The 21,230-nt window shown below is 32.9% G+C and overlaps 2 protein-coding genes and 1 long non-coding RNA gene across 4 annotated transcripts in view; 1 reads left to right on the plus strand and 2 right to left on the minus strand.

Moving 5' to 3' along the window:
* The window catches only part of LOC123705830 (venom serine carboxypeptidase-like), a 6,805-nt gene extending 926 nt beyond the window's left edge, over positions 1-5,879 (minus strand). Inside the window, exons 1-7 of the mRNA XM_045654867.1 lie at positions 5,676-5,879; positions 4,148-4,488; positions 3,954-4,069; positions 3,478-3,642; positions 2,108-2,275; positions 657-919; positions 156-284 (exon numbers count right to left, since the gene is read on the minus strand). Of these exons, the coding sequence (XP_045510823.1) occupies positions 156-284; positions 657-919; positions 2,108-2,275; positions 3,478-3,642; positions 3,954-4,069; positions 4,148-4,488; positions 5,676-5,722 (1,229 nt within the window). The 5' untranslated portion in view covers positions 5,723-5,879. The remainder of the gene's footprint in view (positions 1-155; positions 285-656; positions 920-2,107; positions 2,276-3,477; positions 3,643-3,953; positions 4,070-4,147; positions 4,489-5,675) is intronic.
* Positions 5,880-6,750: 871 nt separating this feature from the next.
* Positions 6,751-14,826, minus strand: LOC123705829 (venom serine carboxypeptidase-like). 2 transcript variants are annotated; one of them, XM_045654866.1, is made up of 8 exons: positions 14,697-14,826; positions 9,441-9,997; positions 9,179-9,291; positions 8,659-8,829; positions 8,210-8,377; positions 7,388-7,647; positions 7,163-7,291; positions 6,751-6,957 (listed from the first exon to the last, which is right to left on the minus strand). In XM_045654866.1, the coding sequence occupies exons 1-8, from the start codon at positions 14,726-14,728 to the stop codon at positions 6,759-6,761; spliced, it is 1,629 nt and encodes a 542-aa protein (XP_045510822.1). In that variant the 5' UTR covers positions 14,729-14,826; the 3' UTR covers positions 6,751-6,758. The 2 variants fall into 2 exon arrangements, with proteins under 2 accessions (XP_045510822.1, XP_045510821.1); XM_045654865.1 differs by lacking the exon at positions 14,697-14,826 and adding an exon at positions 10,585-11,001.
* On the plus strand, positions 12,442-13,622 carry LOC123705833. The gene is made up of 2 exons (XR_006753343.1): positions 12,442-13,047; positions 13,548-13,622. It is a non-coding gene; the product is annotated as an uncharacterized LOC123705833 (long non-coding RNA).
* Positions 14,827-21,230: the final 6,404 nt, after the last annotated feature.

A 21,230-nucleotide genomic window follows, 5' to 3' on the forward strand; every position in this document is an offset into this window, starting at 1 on the left:
GGTTTTTCCCGGAAATCCCACGGGAACGGGAACTATGCGGCTTTTTTCGAAGCCGCGAAGTTAGTGTATCGTAAATTCCAACTTTAATTCGCAGATTTGTTTTTCTAGTTAACACATTGTACATTGTAGTATTTTTGTACGTTGTTAAAACTCACCCAGCCATAGAATCGTTGAACCACCAAGGCAGATGAGGGGCTTTCAGGAAGTCCTCTCTCTTCTTCCACTGCCATTTCCTACGAGCCTCTGCATTTGGAACGCATGGGCCTTCCAGATCAAACTGTCCACTGTAAAAAAAATACCTTTAGTTTCAAAACAATTAATATTTAATATAATACAGCGCAATTCCTAAAATAAATGAACAAATTCGAAGAGGCATCAAAAAGGAATAGTCCAAAGACAATATTGGGTATTAAGAAAACATTATATTATTCTGTTGAAACTACAGGGCAAAATATGTATATATGTATTATTCTGGCTAGAAGCAAGACGCATCTTCTACCTTTAAGGAAAATAGATCTATGAAGATAATAAATAAATAAATATTTAAGGACAATTTTCGATTGAAGATGTGGAATGTCTTCGTCATATACTATACGCGACATTATTAACATTCTATTACTTACATAAATTACATTAAACAAATTATAAATACATACCAATAGATGAGAACTCTATAATTTTCTAAAAGCTTCTCTAATTTAGCTGTGACGTTATTTAAAAAGTCCCGTCGCATGTTTGTTATAACAGAGTAATCGTTGATGGAAAACATAAGGTCTCCAACATGAAGGGCCTCTCTAACATCGGCTTTAGTGATGTAGTCGTAGAAGTTGTAATCCAAATTGACATAATCCTTGATAGCGTTGTATAATTGTCGTTTGCCGGACATTTCTTTGAGCCGTTTTAGAAGGTCTTCACGAAACTGGAAGATAAACAAAATTTATTTTAGTAATTAGGCGTGTAGGATAGTCGAATTAAATAATTGAAATTAAAGAGCAATTGAAATTCATTCATTCCTTATTTGTTAATTGTTTTATAGATATGTGAATGACTTTGTGTGTTGTTGAAGTTGTCTTTATCACATAATATTAGGAAAATCACGTAGAATATTTAACAACTAAACAACGCATGAAAGGTAAGCGTGTGGGATATAAATTTTGTTATAATTTATATCCCACATACACATTTATATTTTGTTAAGTTTAATGTATCGTCATTCGTCATTACACATAGGTACTACGCTATGTGTAATGACGAATGACGATACATTTTAGTCACCGTTTTGTTCAATGCTGTATCTTTTAGATTGTATCATAATAGAATAAGTGTATCAGAATATGTATAATATCTTATTTAAATTGTAATGAACGCATTAAATAAAACATAGGTATTAGTGTCATGGAATTAACAACATGATAATGATTCATTGGAAAAGCCTTACCAACAGTATAATATCTACATCTATTTAATACTTTCCACTTATGTTCAATTAACAGGTTTAGTCGACAGTGATCTTCTTGATTTATTTTTCATATTTTTTATAAATCAGGTTAAAAAAAATAATTTACCTAATTTTTAAGGTAAATCGTGAGCTAGTGGAGCGGGATCTTTCTTTGCATATTTTGCATTTAATTGCCTCAACTATTTTTTTTTGTACGAACCGACTGAATGAATAGATTTGTCAAATCACATATCTGAATAGAATCCGCTATTGATACTAATTGACATTTTAAGAGTATTATGTTTTGCTAATGATTTGGTCACCCGGGCCTACACACGACGACGATTACCACGAACAAAATAAGCAATAATAACACATAATAATAAGAGAACTTTACTGGCTGGTGTCCCACAACACAGTAAAGTTCTCTAAAGGGCCTCTGCGTGTTGGATCCGTGTCCCCACGTAAGCCTTCCAAAGGGCCGGGTACCTTCCTTATGATGGTACCCGAGTATTATGGATTGAGATACACATATTATAATAAGGAAGCATATTTTTAACGCCAATTTCTTAATCTAGTAGCTGGTAGAAAAGGGGTAAGGCAGAACAACGTTTGCCGGGTCAGCTGGTAGTACCTAATATGGTTTAAAACAAGTGGAATAATACATACACTATAAGCGTTGCTCGCAATCCCGTCTCCCAAAGACTTAATAAATTTATCCTGTAATGGTTTAGCCGCGAGCACACCCTGACGATCGATCAAGCCGAAGTTATAAAATGTGGATGAATAATCCGCCACGCTGTCTCCATTCAAAATTGGATTTCCTAAAATAATACCCTGAAAGAGAAACATTAATGTAAATATCCGGAGCTTTATTGCAATAAATGCTTACACATATAAACAAATTAAAGGGTACAAAAAAAAATTAGAGCGGCGCGCGGGTTCTTTCTTTCATAAAATAAATAAATATTAATAATTAATATTCTAGATAATCCAAGTGAAAGATAAGTAATATTTTTCCTGTTGTGGAAGCCGATTACTTCTGGTAATAAAAATACAATATGGTTGGAGATTCCAGATTTAAAATGTCTGTGGGGTAAACCCGCTACGTTACTGCGCGGCGTAAGGAGAATTTATCTTAATTCCATTTTTATAAATTTCATACGCCGATGTAATAAAGAACTAAATAAATCTTAATAAGTAAGACGTTATACTTATAATATTTTAACGCCGTTAGGCAAACGACACAATTGCGAACATTACCCACAACTCGATTGTGTAAAAGAATTAGATTCAATAATTTTTGACCTTTGAACTTATTGTTAATAGTACGTAATTATACTATTTAGTATATCTGACCACGATTTCACAAATTACTTCCCGAACGAAAAGCTTTAAGAATATATGAACGAATTTTTAAATGCCAAGGTTAACTATATGAGATATTAATTGCCAGTTATTATGATTGTGGTGCATTGTTACGAGAAGTACCCTAGTAAATTATTTTTAGAAATTGTATCACAATCATTCAATAAATTTCCTGATTATAACCAAAAGACCGATAGGTACCTATCGGATATAGGTACTGACTGTTTCAATAATTAAACGCAGTTTTTTTTTTATTTAACTAAATGTAGGTCTCGCTTTTTTGGCGTACGTATATACGTATTACTGCCCGTGCTAGTTATGACTAAGACAATGAAATTATACAATCATAATATGAGCATGAACAATTGATTTAATACCGAAGAAGATTTATAACCGCAGCCTATAGTTGATAGTTAAATTCTTCAGTTATTATACCTTTTAAGGAATGATATGTCAGACTAACCAAGGATGTAATATGCATTACATCCTTTGTAGTATGCATGCACTTATATAATAACACTCACAGACCACAGTCGAAGTAAATAAAGGTAAGATGTAATTACAAAGTCGTGGAGAACAATCTATTCATAATAATATGCCACAGACAGGAAAAGATTAGGTACATTACATGCAAGAATGAAACACGATAGGTATAAATGAACATGACCTACCTTTAAGTTAATGGATATTGTTGAGTTCGTCTCCATGATTTTCATGGCCAGAGCTGGCGCGTAGTGGCCCGTAAATTTGTCCCCAGCTATATAGAGCGGGGCTTTACTTAATTCTGGGTATATTTGTACCAATTGTTGCACCGCTGATAAGAGATTACTTGCATACTGAAAATATAAATAAGAACCTCTTTTAATATACTTAGTAACACTTTTATTCTATCAAAATGCGTTCTATTATAATTATTTACATATATTTATTCAAAGAAACTTAATATATTAAAGTGGATGAAACTCACTGAATATTCACTGATATAAATTGGTATTTCAAAAGAAACGACTTTATCAGCAGCAGCAGTAGTAACAAAATTCGTCAACGATTTAGAGATTTTAATAGTAATTTTAATGTAGGTATTTTAATTCTAATCTATAAATATTAATATTAGTACATAATATATGACAAAGGATTATAAACATACCATCTCTTCATCCGCTGGTATACCCGATAAATCTTTATTCGTATGACTGTATCCCTCAGCGACGGAGTTATCCATAAACACCATTGAAAACTTTTTGTTCCATGAATGTTCTCGATCTGCAAAATTATGGATAGTTACATAGGTACAAAATCCAGAAGACAAAAAGAAATTACAATTGTATTTTCGTACATTACCTTTCAAATATCCACCCCTGGACAGTCTTGTATCATTTACAATGTATTCAAAAGGCCCAATTTCATTGAAGAGCCCCGCCATGCTGGTCAACCCTAATCCACCTTGCAGCCAAAGGATCCAGGGCATATCCCGTCCATCATTATTTATTGTTGGAAAGTACCAGAAAAACTGATTCGAGTTGTGTTTCTCGTCGACAGTTAAGAAACCTGAATAGCTCCTTACATCGAGGAAAATTTTGGGGTCAACGGCCGATCGATTTCTGGCTTCTTCTGTGTTGTTTTGGTTGACAAACGGCGTAAGGATTAATGGTGTCGCAGTCAATATAGGGTGAACTGTCGCGCTAAAAATAAAGTATATTGCGTATTCAGTTTTCATTGCTTTGTTGACACAGAATTGAGAAAAGTATATAGATAATATATAGGTTTGTTTATCTTGAATATGAAGTACCTACCTAACTAAAATGTTTTCAATAAATGGGCAATGGCAATTAGTAACGGTTGATGACCGCTGTAGGGTGTCGAGCGTTTCATTTATTTCAAATAGAAATAATTATAAGAACAGAAAATATGTCATTATAATTATGAGGACGTTACATATGTGTAACTAGTGGTCCGCCCGGGCTTCGCCCGTGGTACATATTTCGCAATATAAGGTAGCCTATGTCCTTTCTCGGGTATCAAAATATCTCCATACCAAATTTCATGCAAATTGGTTCAGTAGTTTAGGCGTGATTGAGTAACAGACAGACAGACAGAGTTACTTTCGCATTTATAATAGGTACTAGTGGTCCGCCCCGGCTTCGCCCGTGGTACCTACATGTTTAAACTATCCTATCTCTCAAGTTGGATCGAACTGCACATGGTGTGCGAATTTTATTATAATCGGTTAAGTGGTTTAGGAGTCCATTGAGGACAAACATTGTGACACGAGATTTATATATATTAAGATTAGTAACTATGGATTATCATTTATTATAATAGATAGTAGGTATTGAATTATCTTTAACAATAAAATGCTTAAGTAACTACCTATGTTATATTTCATTATTTTATAAATACCCTCAAAGTCAAGGTTTAAATTTACGCTGCAAAAGAATGGACGGAAATAAATTTGTGTCTGGCGTCGGTGAAACTAAAGCTTTCGAAAGTACAAGACGCAAGCCCTTAGTTTATAAGTAGACATGACATCACCTTTTTATATACGCGATGGGAGCAGCACGCTGATGGATTGCTTTATTCATTTTATATCATTTGTATATTTCTAATACGATAAAATAGGTATTTTATTTCAAGTAAACGTAAACACGCGTCACTGTGACCAATATCTCAAGCGAAACTTATTGAAACCAATATTTAGGTCACCGATTGAAAACGCAAATAAACAAGTTGATTCTCTATGCATTCACATCTTAATTCACATGCAAGCATATGATAAGGAACACAACAATAATATTATAAAACCACAAACTAACAAATAAAGTGTTACTAAAGTTGTTTTAAAGGAAATTTAAATGTTTAATGTACTGACCACAATATAAATAATATATGAAGCATCGTGCACATTTTCTTTTTCATTGTTTCAGTTCAATATCCAAATAACGTATCAGAACATTTCGAAGGTAAATTATTATTGTAGTTAAATCACAAAACACGCGACAGCCGGCGCTTGTTGCTAAATATGAATGGAGTATGAGTACGCCCTTACGCCCGCGCCGGTCGCCGACTGGTTCGTATAATTATTTACTGTTTGTTTCTGGTTTACCGCAGATAAGGTAATGCAAACAAAATGTTTGTTTTCATTAGTTATCTGTACATTTTTGGTAGTTACGTTACTATAATACTTCGTAATGATCATAATTAATTATTTACTCAGCTGTAAGTGTAACCGCTTCGATTATAATAAACAGTTGACTGTGCTGTATTTGTTATACAGAAAACAATATTGTGGAACACAGCACGAAACATATTTTAATCAAATGTTAACGAAGCTATATTCATAGATTTAACCTAACAATAATTTATCAGCCGACTTTTAAGTACATAAAAACTATAGTGAAACAGGTTTATTTTATTGTACCCAATATGGTTACAGACTATAGTGCTATCTATTGACAATGATCGAAAAAAAACTACATAGTCTATACAATATTGTATATGCCGCGGCCGGTCACTCGCATTCGCACGAATACGCTAACCAGAATAAACAATTTTTAAGCTATTGCATAGCTTCTATCGCGGGCCTTGAGCGCGGGGACCGAATCGAGAAATTCTGTAACGAAAAACCTCACGCTCCCCACTCCGACGGGCGGAGGTGTGGCTTGAAGGCATAGCATGCAATAGCTTTACCGCGGCAGTCCCCGAGTGCCACACGTCGTTTTTTAAAAGATGTTTAGAGGCATATGAGATATTTTATACTACGTAATATCGTATCATACTAAGCAAACATTACTTCAATATTTTTTTTAATATTTATTAATATTTTTTGTAGTCTTAAATGATGGCTATTCCAAACTATAAAAAGAAGTTAATTGAAAATAATTTCACGAGGAAAAGAAATAAATTCTACAAAATATCTGTTTACGGGTTCATAAATAAAACACAGATTACAAAATTAAAAGTATAATAAAGTGTAGTTATTGACGATTTGCTGCAACATCAGGTCTTCCTTCAAGGAGCTATGTATGGGAACTGGTATGTCTTGAATCCAATTGGTGACCAGTCGCTGTAAAGACAACGGTTCGTCCATCGGGACCATGTGACCCGCGCCACGTATCACCACTTCTGTTAAATTGCCACCAGATTTGATATAACTGTAAGAAAATAAGCCCTCATTTAGATAAGTCAAATATTTGTAACTGGATCTGGTCCTCCGGCCCTGTTGCTCGAGATCGAATACGCAACATATAGTTAATATGATGCCAATATAAGACATTTTTCTTATAGGGTCTAACCATATTCCCCATTTAAAAAACCCACTTAAGACTTTGAAGAGTAACGTCTAATAACTACTATTACCCAGCAAGTCTGTTTCGGAACATATACGGGCGCCTTGTCGCTTGTATAAATTCTTCCCTGTCTTTCCATTGCCATGTACGATGGTTTTCCGCGCTGAACATACAAGACAAAAGTTGATCCAATTGACCGCTGAAATAAAATAGTGTAAATTCAGAAAAAAAACAAATTACATCTGTAAATAGCACAAAACAGATTTAAATCAAACATTACATTAAATTAACATACCAATAGGAAAGGACCCTATAACTGTCCAATAATTCTTCAAATAGCTCCTGGGAACTGCTCAAAAAGTCTGGTCCCATTTCGACATTAGCTGTAACATTGACGAAGGAAAACTTAATGCTTCCAACGTGCATAGCTTTTCTCACTTCGGGACTATTTATAAAACCAATAAAGGATCCTACACCGAGGTCGTCTTTCAAAAAATTGTACCCGTGCTTCTGGTGCGACAAAAGTAGCAATATGGAAACGAGCTGCATCCATTTCTGTGGAAATAATGTTTTTTTTTTTTAATATTGAACAAAATAAATTGGATTAATTATGGCTGTAACTTATTACGACAAACTAATTAACAATTTTACACATTTAAACGAACAAAACATCAGGTTTTGTCAAAAAATTAATTATGACTCATAATAAAATAGTTAGACCTAATGTTCTCCTACTTACTGATAACTTTATCAGATCTTCTAGTAAATTACGCACACGTTTAAAAATATACCTATCGAATAGTCGATTTATCTCTAACACATTCATAACTGACCACTTATGACTAGGATGTCAAGGATATCTCAATTATAATTAAACGACCCTTGGCTGTGTACTCTAATGTCTCAACCGAGTGGACTGTGCCTAATAAAAGGTCGTAAAAAATATCCTAACTAAGCGTACATTGAAATTAACAAAGTCTATAAGCTGACTAGAAAACTCTGCCTTTTACACGTGTACCTAGGCAGTTTTAGTTCGGACATTTTTAAAGGTTGGTTAGTTAATTATTATTGTTACGTCAATGGTTAAATATGATCAGTCTATAGAAACATCTCTCACCTCTTTAGCTTCAACACTTCTATGAGCAGCAATATCAGCCTGAAAAGATTTAATCAAAGGCTCGATTGATTCAACCTGTTCTTTGCTTACCAACCCGAAGTTAAGAAAGGGTTGGTTCACGTTTTTAATCATTGCTGGGTCAACAAGCGCATTGCCTATCATGAAACCCTGAAAAGTGGAATAGAATTAACATGTATAGAAAAAAGGCAGGTAGTTTTAGATATTAACAGTACGTATTTTTAAAATCTCAAACTAGAGAAAATTTATTTAAAAACAATAGAGTACTGAAACCTTTCCTTTTCTTTTTTTTTGTAAGTATCACATATCTAACAATATTATGAAACATCACCCAAATAAGAATAGATTGCTGTATCAAAATTCGAGACATTAATATAGGTATTTAGTTAATTTCTGAAAACATATTACTTGAAGACTTAAAAATATATTACTTGAAGATTAACGTCGATTTCAGATAATTTTTTGTGTCTATGCAGCTGAACACCAAGCGCGGGAACATATTTTCCGGCATACGACTCTCCAGCTATATACAGAGGAGCTGTCTTCAACTCTGAGAATACTTCGAGAAATTGCTTCACAGTACTGTATAAGTTTTTGGAATACTGAAATAATGACAATAAATGAAATAACAAGCGAACATTATGAGGTAATTAGTAGAGTAATTTAATTTGGTACAACATAAGTTAAGTACATCTGCATTATGCATAATGTGAATGTCTCTATGCCAGAGAAATACAGTATGGTATAGTGTTATTTGCAACCGTGATATTGTACCAGACCATAACAAATGTTTGAATAAACTATTAAATACAAATTTTTAATAAATCAGCCCCCGGAATCACAGACACAATAGAAAATCTATTGTGTCGTGGTCAGATCGGGCCGCTCGGGGCTCAATGGGTTAAAGAATATAAATATGAATGCTATAGAACTAAAATATCAAATACTAACCGCGGCCATATCCCTTGAAAAGCCATTGAAATCGTTTGTGAAACTGTAACCCGTGCCCACCGGATTGTCAATAAATAATAACGAGTGGTTTTTTATCCATGAATATCTGTTTCCTAAAATAAGCAAAACAACATTAACCTAAAATAAAAATTAAAATGTTTTGCATATACACACGAATAAAAATTATTTCTTCCATCTTATAATGCAATAGAAAAATATAAAAAATAATCGAAACCAACAACTAAACTATGTTCATACATACGTCGCAGTTCTTGAAAGTGAGTCACTTTAAACGGTCCAATTTCATCGAACAACCCAGTGAGACTAGTAATACCCGGTCCACCTTGCAACCAAATAATCCAAGGCGTTTCATTTACTGGCTTATTCTCAACAGGAAAGTACCAAAAGAACATATTCGAGTCGTATGTTTTATTGACAGTAAAGAAGCCAGAATAACTCTCAACTCCTAGGAATAATTTCGGATCAACCTTGCTCGCTTCCCGGGCTTCTTCGATTTTGCCATCTTCTATGTATGGAGTTAGAATAAGAGCTGGGTCATTTACTTCAGGCTGACATTCATCAGAAATATTATCCAATTCACCGTCTAAATCATTTGCTTTGTCACATTTCGAGAGAGTAGCTTTTGTTACATTTTCATCCAACACTGTTTTCACTTCTTCGTTTGTACTTTCTGTATTCACTTCTTTCTTGGGCGGTTTATAAGTTGGTAATTCTATGTATATTTTTGGTTTGGTATTGTCATTTATTACATTGTTATCGTCAATAGATTCCTCTTTTACAATAACCTTACAGTAGGAGCTGAAATAATAGAAGATTCATAGCAAGAATATCTACTGTTTCCTTCATTAAATATTAGAATATAATAAGAATTAATTTTAATTGGTGCACCACATTATTCAATAACATTAATAAATACAAGACATAATAAAAATAAAAGTAGGCGTAAAAATTATAAAAAAAATTAGGAAAAATAGAAACTATGAAAAAAATGTGTGACGACCTAAACGACTAATAAAATTAGGACTTCCCGATTGGTCAAAATATCGATCCCTTTCAGATAGCCCATATTACGATGAAACATAATAAATAGGTATTATAAAGTTGTCTAGATTCAAAAGCCAATTAGTCGACTGACGTGGAGGAAACGTATGAGATAACTTACGTTTTGCGTAGCACTCATCGTAATAACATATTGAAAAGAAAATTTGGCAAATGATATTTATCATTTATTACCTACCTTTAAATTTAATATATAAAGTATCTTTTCACGACATCTTTGCTAGTAGAATAATTATAAAAAATCAATTTACCTATACCACTCTTTAAATGATCACTCACGCCGATAAAAATATACCTATCTTAAATAAATAATAACAAATTCTTACCTCGCTATAACTAGAGCAAACAATACTATGATTTTAAACATTTTGCTAAATAGAAACGAATAAAGCACATGACAAATAACTATTACATCACTAAAGGCGGCTCGCTTAAACTGAATTGAGAATGTCGCATAATTTTATCAATCGAACTCATTGACCCCCTTCATACATTTAATTACGTTAGAGATATTATACATTATTCAACTAAATCAGATTGGTGTTACACTCAATAAATCAAAGTATTAAAGGAAAAAAGTATGAATATACTTCTATACTAACAGGATAAAGCAAAAGCTTGTTTCTTAGGAAGTACTGTGCCAATATCAAAACCATTTTTCACTGTTGGGTATGTCCGTGATCTCTGAGTATCAATTATGTACTCTATACTATAAAAAAATCCCAAAATGCTTATCAAATTGTAAATTAACATCAAATATTGTGGATTTGAAAGCATGATAATTGCAGTAACCATTTAAACATAACATAATTTTGATTGAGCTAACCAATTTTGTTAATATGTATGTATTGAGATAAATGTTTATTAACTACTAGCTGTTCCCCGCGGTTTCACCCGCATTGCTCCGCTCCTGTTGGTCTTATTTCCTATAGCCTTCCTCGATAAATGGGCCATCTAACACCGAAATAATTTTTCAAATCGGACTAGTAGTTCCCGAGCTCTTCAGCTTTATAATATTAGTATAGATATGGATTGTAGGTAGATGGTAGATGCAATGATTTTGGGAGATGATAATAGATTATCTCATGACTTGATAACTATATATATTTTTACAAATATTTGTCATATAATACTTGTCGTACAATTGTATTATTTTAATTTAATCATAATAAACTTAAGTACTTGTAATTCTTATGGATGTACTCACAATTTTTAATTGAGTCAAATTCAATATTGTTGTCATCATCTTGTAGATATCCCAAACCCTGCAATTACAATTTCCTCTAAAAATAGGAAACGTAATATTATCTATGTCGTGGCCATATCGTAGATTTGCTCATTTCATGAAATGGCCAACATAGTTTGATCAGATCGTTAAATCTTCAACGTTTCACGATTTGGTCATCGACATTTGGACAAAACATTAAAAATTCAGAATATTTTAAGAACTTGTTTATTATCATTTAAGTTAGTGCCGCGGTAGCGCCGGCGAATACTTGAAGCGAATGGTTTTTTTCAATAGAAAACAGTTCGGTTAGGTTAGGCTTTAATAAACAACGCCAGTAGCGAATCGCTTTTTAAAAAAGAAACAAAAATGGTCGCATTTCGGCCATCCACGTCATAAAGCTGAAGAGTTTGTTTCTTTGTTTGAACGCGCTAATCTCAGGATTTCAGGAACTACTGGTCCGATTCGAAACATTCTTTTGGTGACAGATATAGCCCATTTATCGAGGAAGGCTATAAGGTTATACAGTATACATGCATATATCATTACGCTAAGACCAACGGGAGCGGAGCCACGCGAGTGAAACCGCGAAGCGCAGCTAGTTTAATATATTTTTATATAGACAATTGTAATGCAATAAGATATCTTAAATTGTTTAAGTATATTTTAACATAAAAAGTATATTTTTCAGTGAACACTAACATAGCACAGAGCAAGTAATATATAGTTTGTTTGAGCTTTATGTAAGGTCTCAAATAATCTTCATGTGGTAAAGCACTGTATAAAGTCTATAGATTACTAAAACTTAGAAAAAAATCATGATCAAAACATAAGTACTTTAGTTGTATCAACATCAAATTGTGTCTATTCTGGAAATTTATTTATTTGAACATTTGAAGGTTAACACCATGTTAACACTCTCTTTTATGAGAAAATTTTTGTGGGTCAGCTGGGCAATTTCGTTAAAATATGTCCACACTGATTTTCGAGTGTCCTATGGGTTGTCATTTATATTTCATCAAAACTAACAACATTTTATATCAGGAAGTGGATTTTATTACATTGCTATTATAATTTCTTTATAAGACACAAACAAACAGCTTGCCAATCCATTTATTATTAAAGATATGAAGAAAATTTAATTTTGAGGCACCCAATTTTGACGTGTCCCACAGCAACCAGTCTGTATAAATGTTCATTTTATTTACCAATGTGAAGCAGTATTATTCAAGTAAAGGTATAAATAAATCACAAAGGGTGAGAGCTATGATTATAAAACGTTAAATTTACGTCCTTTTATAGTAATTATTAGTATTTTTATCAATTAAATCGTGTCCTACGATTTCGACCATGTGCGGAATTCCGTTTTGTAACCGTTATATACTCTAAAATAAAGATAAAAACTACTAAATATGTATTTTTTTCACATAAATGGCAACATTTCTATTGAATCCACCATTTTGAAGAGGTTGTCATAGAAAACTCGAACCGTCAGTCGTGTCGAAACTTCTAAAGCGTTACCGTGCAAAAATTTCGCTCCGACTTGTAACTGGGATTTTTCGTGGTAAGTATGTGTTTTTATTCCTAAAAGTTACAATTTTCGTTACTTATACCCATATAAATTGAATTAAGTGCATATATTTTAGTGATTGATGGGAATTGTGTGAAAAACAAACAATTGTATCTAGGAAATCTTTAAACCGTTACTTCCATTTTGTTTGGTTACGTATATGTGGAACGTCGCAGTTACAAAGTGGAAATATAAGGACGAGTTCTCAATGGTCTCATACGTAAATATGACTTAAATTAAAAATTATATTTTAACACTCACTAATAAGCTGAAAAATAGCATTGAAGATATCTTTTAATATTCAAAATCACTACATCGATTTTTGACTGCTTGAAATTTTTATAAAAAAACAAATAAATAAAAAAATATATATTTTGTCATCCCCATACAAATTTCTCAAATCACCATTTTATTTTGTATGGGGATGGCGAAATTATAAAAAAAAATGATTTTGCATTATTTGAAAAGAATATTGTATTCATATTATTTTTTAGGGGAAAATGCCTCTGACCAATGCTGAGAAGCAACGACGCTATAGGGAAAGATTAAAAGACAACCCTGAAAAAAAAGAAGAAATAAGAAAAAAAATCTAGAGAGAATCAAACGGAAGACCAAAAAGATTCAAATTTTACAGAAGAAGAAAAGGCTGCAGAAAAAAGGAAGCAGTGGCGAAAAAAAAAGCAAAATCATATTTGTGTTATATGTTTTGAATAGAGCATGTCAGTTTAATAATTTTACTTTTGAAATATACGATTAACTAAATAAATTAGTTTTATTTTTATTTACGTATTACGAGCTCACCCTTGGCATTAATCTAGCTGTTATAAGAGGGGAAGTTGAGGCCCCTTACAGAGCCTACCACCACTTTCTAGACCGAGGCCAATTTAGGAAAAATAATATTTTTCTTATTTGATCCTGGCGGGAATCAAACCCACGACCTTCCGTTTTCAGGGCAGAGCTGCTGTTAACCGCTGCGCCACTGATATGAAACTTGATTGTAAGATTGCAACTTGTGAACAGCTAAGCTTTATAACTTCCATTTTGTAACTGATTATTTCTATTTTGTAACTGTCTCATGTTTAAGTTATGAATAATAATAAATAATTTAATTATTTTACGAGGTACTAGCCTTGATTTTTGCAGTTTAAGTACAATAAATATATAAATATCTACTTCATTATTATTATAATCTTAAAAAAATATTTATTACCAATCTACGCAAAAAGTAAAAAGGCTGATGTACCTAAAAGTTACAAAGTGGATATATTTCAAGCTTAAAAGTATAAATAATAATGTGTTTACTGAAAAAAAAATGGTTGTGGGAAATTTAATGTTGTTACTTTCATAATAAATAAAAATTAGTAAACAAGGATTATGCATTATTTTGAAACTTAGTTTCAAAAAAGTTACAAAATGGATGCCGGAATCCCTGCCTTGCACCAAATAGATCTCATTTTCTCTGGAATTAGTAAATGTTTGCAACTATTGTTGTTAATATAACACATTATAATGTTATAGGAATCAATCTGCATATTTTTAATATTTTTTTAAAACATTTTTTTTATTTGAATCCATTTTGTAACCGGGACATATTTTCGCGAAATTGCCCAGCTAGTTTTACAAACGAGTAAAGGAATATTTACTTCAAGTGGGTCCATTTTAATGATAACTTCATCGATTTCACCAATAGGAATAGATAGGGAAGAAATGCCTTCTGGTAGTGGTTGATGGCTGTCTGTCACAGGTTTTTGTAGAAGATACCTCCACTTGATTCGGTACTTCTAGTTGCACAAATACTGTAAGTATATTTCATCTATGAATGGGTGACACTCATAGTAATGAATACCATATTTTAAGTGTAAGGAATTACCTGAGACCATCCCTTCCTATCCTTAACTGCTCCACCTTTGATAGCATTTAGCTCAGAAATAAAACCTTACGGGCAGACTGAAAATCAGCGCTGCTCAGGTGTTAAAGCCCGACAGCACGAGCAGAGTCTGACCCGATTGCCATGTAACTAGTGTATGTTTTTTTTAGTAATATAAGTAGTTGTTAAGTGTGTGTAACATGTGGCAATATATATTTTTTCTTTCTTTCTTTCTTTCTTTCATTTAGATTTTTAGCTAATTCACTCCATAACTTGTTAGTGTTAATGCCCCTATCTAGCTCTAGCTCTGGATGTTCTTTCATAAATTCACATAGAACATTAACTTGTTCTGACCCACAGTTCTGACAATTTCTTCCTTAATCTGATGTATTGTACATGAAAATAAATAATAGCATAATCTTTAATTATTATTTCTTGACTTAAGAATAAACTACTAACCAACATCATGCAGAGCTTATATGAAGAATTTTCTAAAATCTAAGATGTTATGACAGATTATGACATACGTAAATAAAGATATAGACTTATAGAAAGTTCTGTAACCTACGGATTTCTATAAAACTACACGATGTTATTTGTCCAAATATAGTAAACTTACATTAAAATTATCTTTACAACAATGTTGACGAAATATTCGAGATACATTATCCCTTCGCATAACCTTACACCATTGTTTACGTATGTTTGCATCTCTTGGAACAGCAAAAAAAACTTTATCTGGTGTACTTTTTATAGTGTTCGGACACATTGGTACCATGCAATATTTATAAAATGTCTTTTTTTCTTTTTCCATGATTATTAAGCGATATTTAAACTAAAACTTCTTGATAATTTTCAAAGTAATTCTCGATGACCGATGTAAACAATGGCAAACAATAAAATGACAAACTGACAGCTGACTACAGACTGACGTTTTGTCACAATGTTTGTCGTCTGACAGTGTTACCACTTAGGTACCACGCACGGTGCCTTGACGGTGCCACTTAGATTTTCTAAAAAGGCACTCTGAAAAGGGCTAAATAAAAAGAGCTAAAAATTTATAAAAGCAGTGTAATCACGAATAATTTAGTCGCGAGTACCACCAGAACGCTTAAAAGTGATATTTGTTTCGGTTCAATTACAATTTTGTAATATTATACTCTGAATCTGAGCATTTTGATTGGTTGACTAAACTTCATTGGTCAATCAGAACGAACCACAGATGACAGATCTGACGCTCAGCGCGTAAAGAAACCTCTTTTGGCATAGTAAAATGGCAAAAATTACAAAATCGTCCTCATTTTCAGTAAATTTTGACCCATGCGAAATAGGGCTAGATTACCTTTTTGGGGCTAAAGAGTTTAAAAACGGGTTGATTTCCCGAAAAAGGCTAGATCTAGCACGAAAAGAGCTAAAGTGGCAGCACTTAACTGGGAGGACGTGCCCTATGACGTCATGCCTGAAGCCGCAAGCGCGCGAGAAATGGAGCGTTTGAACTTGTCGAAATATACCAATATTATTAAGATTTTATAAAAAATAATATTCAGTCTTAGAGCTATGTTTATTTTTTTCTACAGCAAAAGAACTCAATAATGAATACAAAAAAAATATTGCCTGCTCTCCTATAAATGGGAAGATCTGAAAACTCTTTGCATTAAGACTAATGTTTTCATACCACGTTCAACAGTAACAACTTCATTTTCAGATGGAAGTTTATAAGAAATAAAACAGTATTCAAACATTTTTCAGCAACACAATATAGGTTAGGATAAACACTTATTTTCACCTATAATTAAGCTTAGAGTATGTATTGCTAATATCTAAGCTATAAAGCCCTTAGGACTATTATTGTACGAAGGTATAGTATTTCATTTATTATAGTAGACCTATAAAACTAAGCCACTGGGACTGCCGACTGGATTTCATTTTACCTAAAAAAAAAAAAAAAAATTTATAGTGGGGAAATCTTCCAAAGATACCCATGGCCCCCGGGGAAGGAGCCGTGGATTACGTCGGATTCTTACCGACTAAAACCCCACTATGTTCCGTCGAGCCGCTTTAATGATGGGGCCGCGGGTATTGATTAGAATTCTTCCGCGACCGATTTCATTTTACCTGATATTTCCTATAGTTTTAACTTATTTGTACATATATTATATTTTGAATACAAGTTAAAATGACTAACAGAGAAATATTTTAACAGAACTTAGTTACTTTGAATGGAATAAAAAAAATTAATTGAATACCTACCAAGAAAGATAAAATTACGCAGTAAGTTCACAACTTCAAGGGCTCGTAAAAAAATAAAATCACATAAAAAAAGATTTCCGTTTGGCTTTTAAAAACGTGTTCTATCTATATTTAGGTTTACCCTGAAAATTTCATTAGGTATATTATTCATAAGGCTTCAATCGAAAAATTTAAATCTAAATGTGGTCAAAGAAAGAAAAACCAATTACAAGGTGTTAAATTACAAGTAATATTTAGAATGGCCCCCCTGTTGAACTTGAAAGTGCGACATCACCGGAAAAAGTTGTTTTTTAAACGTCTGAATGCCCTTCTATTATTTTTAATGGTTTCTTCTGCTACTCTTAATTTCCAGGTTAATTCGTCCAAATTGCGACAAAATAGGTAATATTATATCGATAATACTATACCTATGAACATAAAGCGAACAAAATTAAAGGTAGGTATATTGTATGCGCAGGTGGTATTCAAATAGTCAAATACGTAGAAGACGGAACTCAAGTTCCCCGCCCCCATCCCAATGTTTATTTACAGTTTTCACCTTTACCCCACCGTTAACACCCTATTTGTATTAACCGACCAAAATGTAGAGTACTTATTTGTAATGGTATTCACGTATAAAGAAGAGCTGTTCACTTAGGCCAAGTATAAAATCAATGACATCAACAAATTTTCAAATGGACATGACGTGTAGTCTGATTGAACAGATAATTCCAGATTTCGCTATTTCTCTATTTGTTTTTATAATAAATAACTATACCTAGGTACATTGAAGTTTCATGATTAAATAAATGTGATGTATTGAAAGTTACGAAAATGGTGTTTAATAAATTCTTGAAAGGGGTGAGTTTGTTAAAAAATGTTTATTTTTGCATTAAGAATAGGAAGGTACGTCTTACTGTTTAAGCTGTTATAGTTAATAAATAAAAATACTTTTTATTATTTATGATAGTTAGACTAATGATGGGGATTAATTTTTCATTTTCATTAAGCAATTTATGTTATGCATGGACGAGAATGCAGTTGATTTTATAAAATATTTATTTTTGTGTACTTAGTAAATTATCTATTTTATCCACTTCCACCACATATTATTAGGTATATTATGTACATTATATTTCACTTTTTTATATTTTTCTATTAGGTAAGTACGTAAATCGTTGCAATTGATGCAAACATCAAAAATGTGAGTTAGGAATCAACCATCTCCAAACATGAACAGGAATTTTCTACCAAGTTTTCAATGTCCCAATTTTATTTTGTAAAATGTATAATAATATCTTATCCAACTCTATTAAAATCTACGGTTATCTGTACCTACCTTAAAATAACTACCATAAATTCATAAAATACTATACATAAGTACCTACCTAGGTATATAAAGAACATCTTACAATAAATTAAAATATAATCTTTTCTATTACCTAACCAGTTACCTGTATTGATTTGCGTTTTATTAGGTGATAAAGATGGAACAATAGGCCAATGCAATTACCTACTTTATCTGTTTTATCTGCCATCAAAGTAGGTACGATTAAGTTGAGATTTATCTTTTTAATTTCCGTAGGTACTGGTACAGACCGTAACAGTCTTTCATTTTTCATTAAGAGGGTAATGTTAAAATTGTGTTTTTTTTTATCTTAGAGTTTTTTTTTATGGTGAAGTTGACAAAGGACCTTGGTGGTTGATGGTAGGCGACCAGAATGCCCATGAACATTTGCAGAGGCAAAGGCTTAATAGGCCGGCCACTGGAAATTTATTGAAAACTTTGTAGGATTTATGAAGAAAGGATTGAAGAGGGGAATAAAAAAATGTTTATGGAAAAGGATACGAACTACCGCCACCCTAATCATCGTTAGAATCACAGTAGCATTTATATACCTAATATATCTTTTCAAGCCGTTCTTCCGTGGGAGTGAGGTCCTTCCCGAATACTGAACACAATTTATAGTTTTTTACATAAAATGTTGAATATTGATAGCAATGGTAGCTGTATAGGTTTATCCATAATTTTAATTTCCTGACAAGAAAATACGGTAACTTTTTTTTTTTATTTAAACAAAAGTGTCAATTTTTTTTATACCTCTCTCACGCATCTCTCACGCATCGAAATAAATCCTAGGGATTTTCATTTAAACAATTTTTATCGCTGAACTATTCGGGCATTCTAAGGGCAGCGGAAAACATAGAGCACACTTGAGTTTTCTTTATCGAGCAGTCAACTTGTGGACACAGCCTGCGCGCCACACGCGCCACTGTTTACGCGCGTTACGATTTTTTCTTACTGGCTGGTTTTGAATCGAATTCAGTTACGTTCTATTTTCAAATCCACTTAACTCGTTATTGTTATGAATGGATTATGGAAATGGAAATAAAAGTGGACGTGGTTAGTATTCACAAATATTATTAAATTGATTTGGTAAATATTTAAAATATGCAGTTATTTTTGTAAGTGTTTATTTAAGTGCCATGTTTAGTTAATCATTATTTCTATCGATTTCAATTTGTTTTATGTACCTAGATATGAAGCTTCGAAGAAAATCAAATTGGTTTATTGGTAGGTAGACTGTACACTAGTCACTACATAGGTATGTAATAATATATTCAATGTTACCTATCTATATAAAATCCGAGTTGAAAAGTTGATTAAATGTAAACAAATAAATTATTTACCGACTTCTAAATGAAGGAACATAGGTACCTAATTGTTAATTAGATTTTAAGTAGTAGGTACAATAATTAGAGGCTTTTAACTTAAGAGCTTTTAGCTCAATGGCTCCGAAACACGCTAAGTAGGTACCCACCTAAATGTTTAAATAAAGTACAAAAACAGATGTTACAGACTGTAACTTAGATCATTATTTTATTAAAATTTCAAAGCCAGTCAAACTTTAATAAATTTTCACTTGAAAATAGACTTTTAGATAGTTTAACATAGTTAACAATCTTTGATTATTTTATTTTGGATGATAGGTATAAGGTATAATCAGGTTTTATCAATTATTAAATACCTAATAATAGTTTTCATAATTCCCAGCAGTTTCACATAGAAAATACCTAACTACTAAACCTACCTAACTACTTTATTTTAATTAATTGTCAAAAATATATTCTATTAACTACCTGCTTAGTTTATAGTTATTGATTAAACCTATTAAAATTATTGTACCTAAAGGTATTTAAAAAAATAATGCACCCAGGATGTAAAAGCCTATGTAAATAAACTTAAACCCATGTTGTTCTATCTATTAAGCTGATAAGTAAGTAATTGGGAACGCCCACCAGTGTTACAATTTGTTTGTTCTGTTTGATTAGCACCTGAGAAATTAATATGATGATATTGGTTATCATTTCATTCATTTTAATACGTTTATTTTTTTTGTTGTCACACCTTAGTATCGGAAATACATAATGGGTTATTACTTGGAAATTGGTAACGCCAATATAATTAAAATAGTAAATGTAGAAATTAAATGTTTATTATTTGTGGTGTATTCCTTCATCCTTCCCTACATACGAGCACAACCAATCATCGCGCGCTATTTAGCGCTCGTCACGTGACCTACCTATGTCACGAACGACAGCCAGTAGTTCTCTCCGATCTTTCGCGAGGATCGGGACTCACCGCCGGAGAGCTTCCACGAGGCTCTCTAGATCATCAGGCATTGTGCTTTTGTAACACCACCGGGGTATCCCGTGCCCCGGCCCTTGGTCGCGCTCACCGCCGCGTGTGTGTTTGTGTGGAGTGTTGGACTGGACCCGTTCTTCCCCGCCGCGAGCTGGAGGACCCTGACCGCGTGGCAGCGGCGTGTGTTCTGGACGCTACTCCCTCCGACGAGGTATGTGCCGTGTGTTCCCGTCTTTCCCCTCTTTGCTAACACCACGTTGATCAAAATACAATCCACTTTATATCGAGAATATATTTGCGTATATTTTTTATATTGGCGCGACCATTGATTGGTACCTTCGATCCGGATAAGAACCATTGAGTGGTCCATTACTATCTGGATAAAACCTGATGATTCCACCGCCCTTATTAGGATACTCATTGTGTAGGCCCTAA

The sequence above is a fragment of the Colias croceus genome, chromosome 3 (assembly GCF_905220415.1).
Source record: "Colias croceus chromosome 3, ilColCroc2.1".
Lineage (NCBI taxonomy): Eukaryota > Metazoa > Arthropoda > Insecta > Lepidoptera > Pieridae > Colias > Colias croceus.

Bases quoted from the DNA above. Each gene is read 5' to 3' on its own strand.
- LOC123705829 (XM_045654865.1), bottom strand. From the start codon at position 10,625: ATGTTTAAAATCATAGTATTGTTTGCTCTAGTTATAGCGAG. The intron at 9,292-9,440 runs GTATGTATGAAC...TGCTTATTTTAG, and splicing joins TCACTTTCAAGAACTGCGAC to GAAACAGATATTCATGGATA. The intron at 7,648-8,209 runs GTGAGAGATGTT...TTATTTCCACAG, and splicing joins GAAGTGTTGAAGCTAAAGAG to AAATGGATGCAGCTCGTTTC.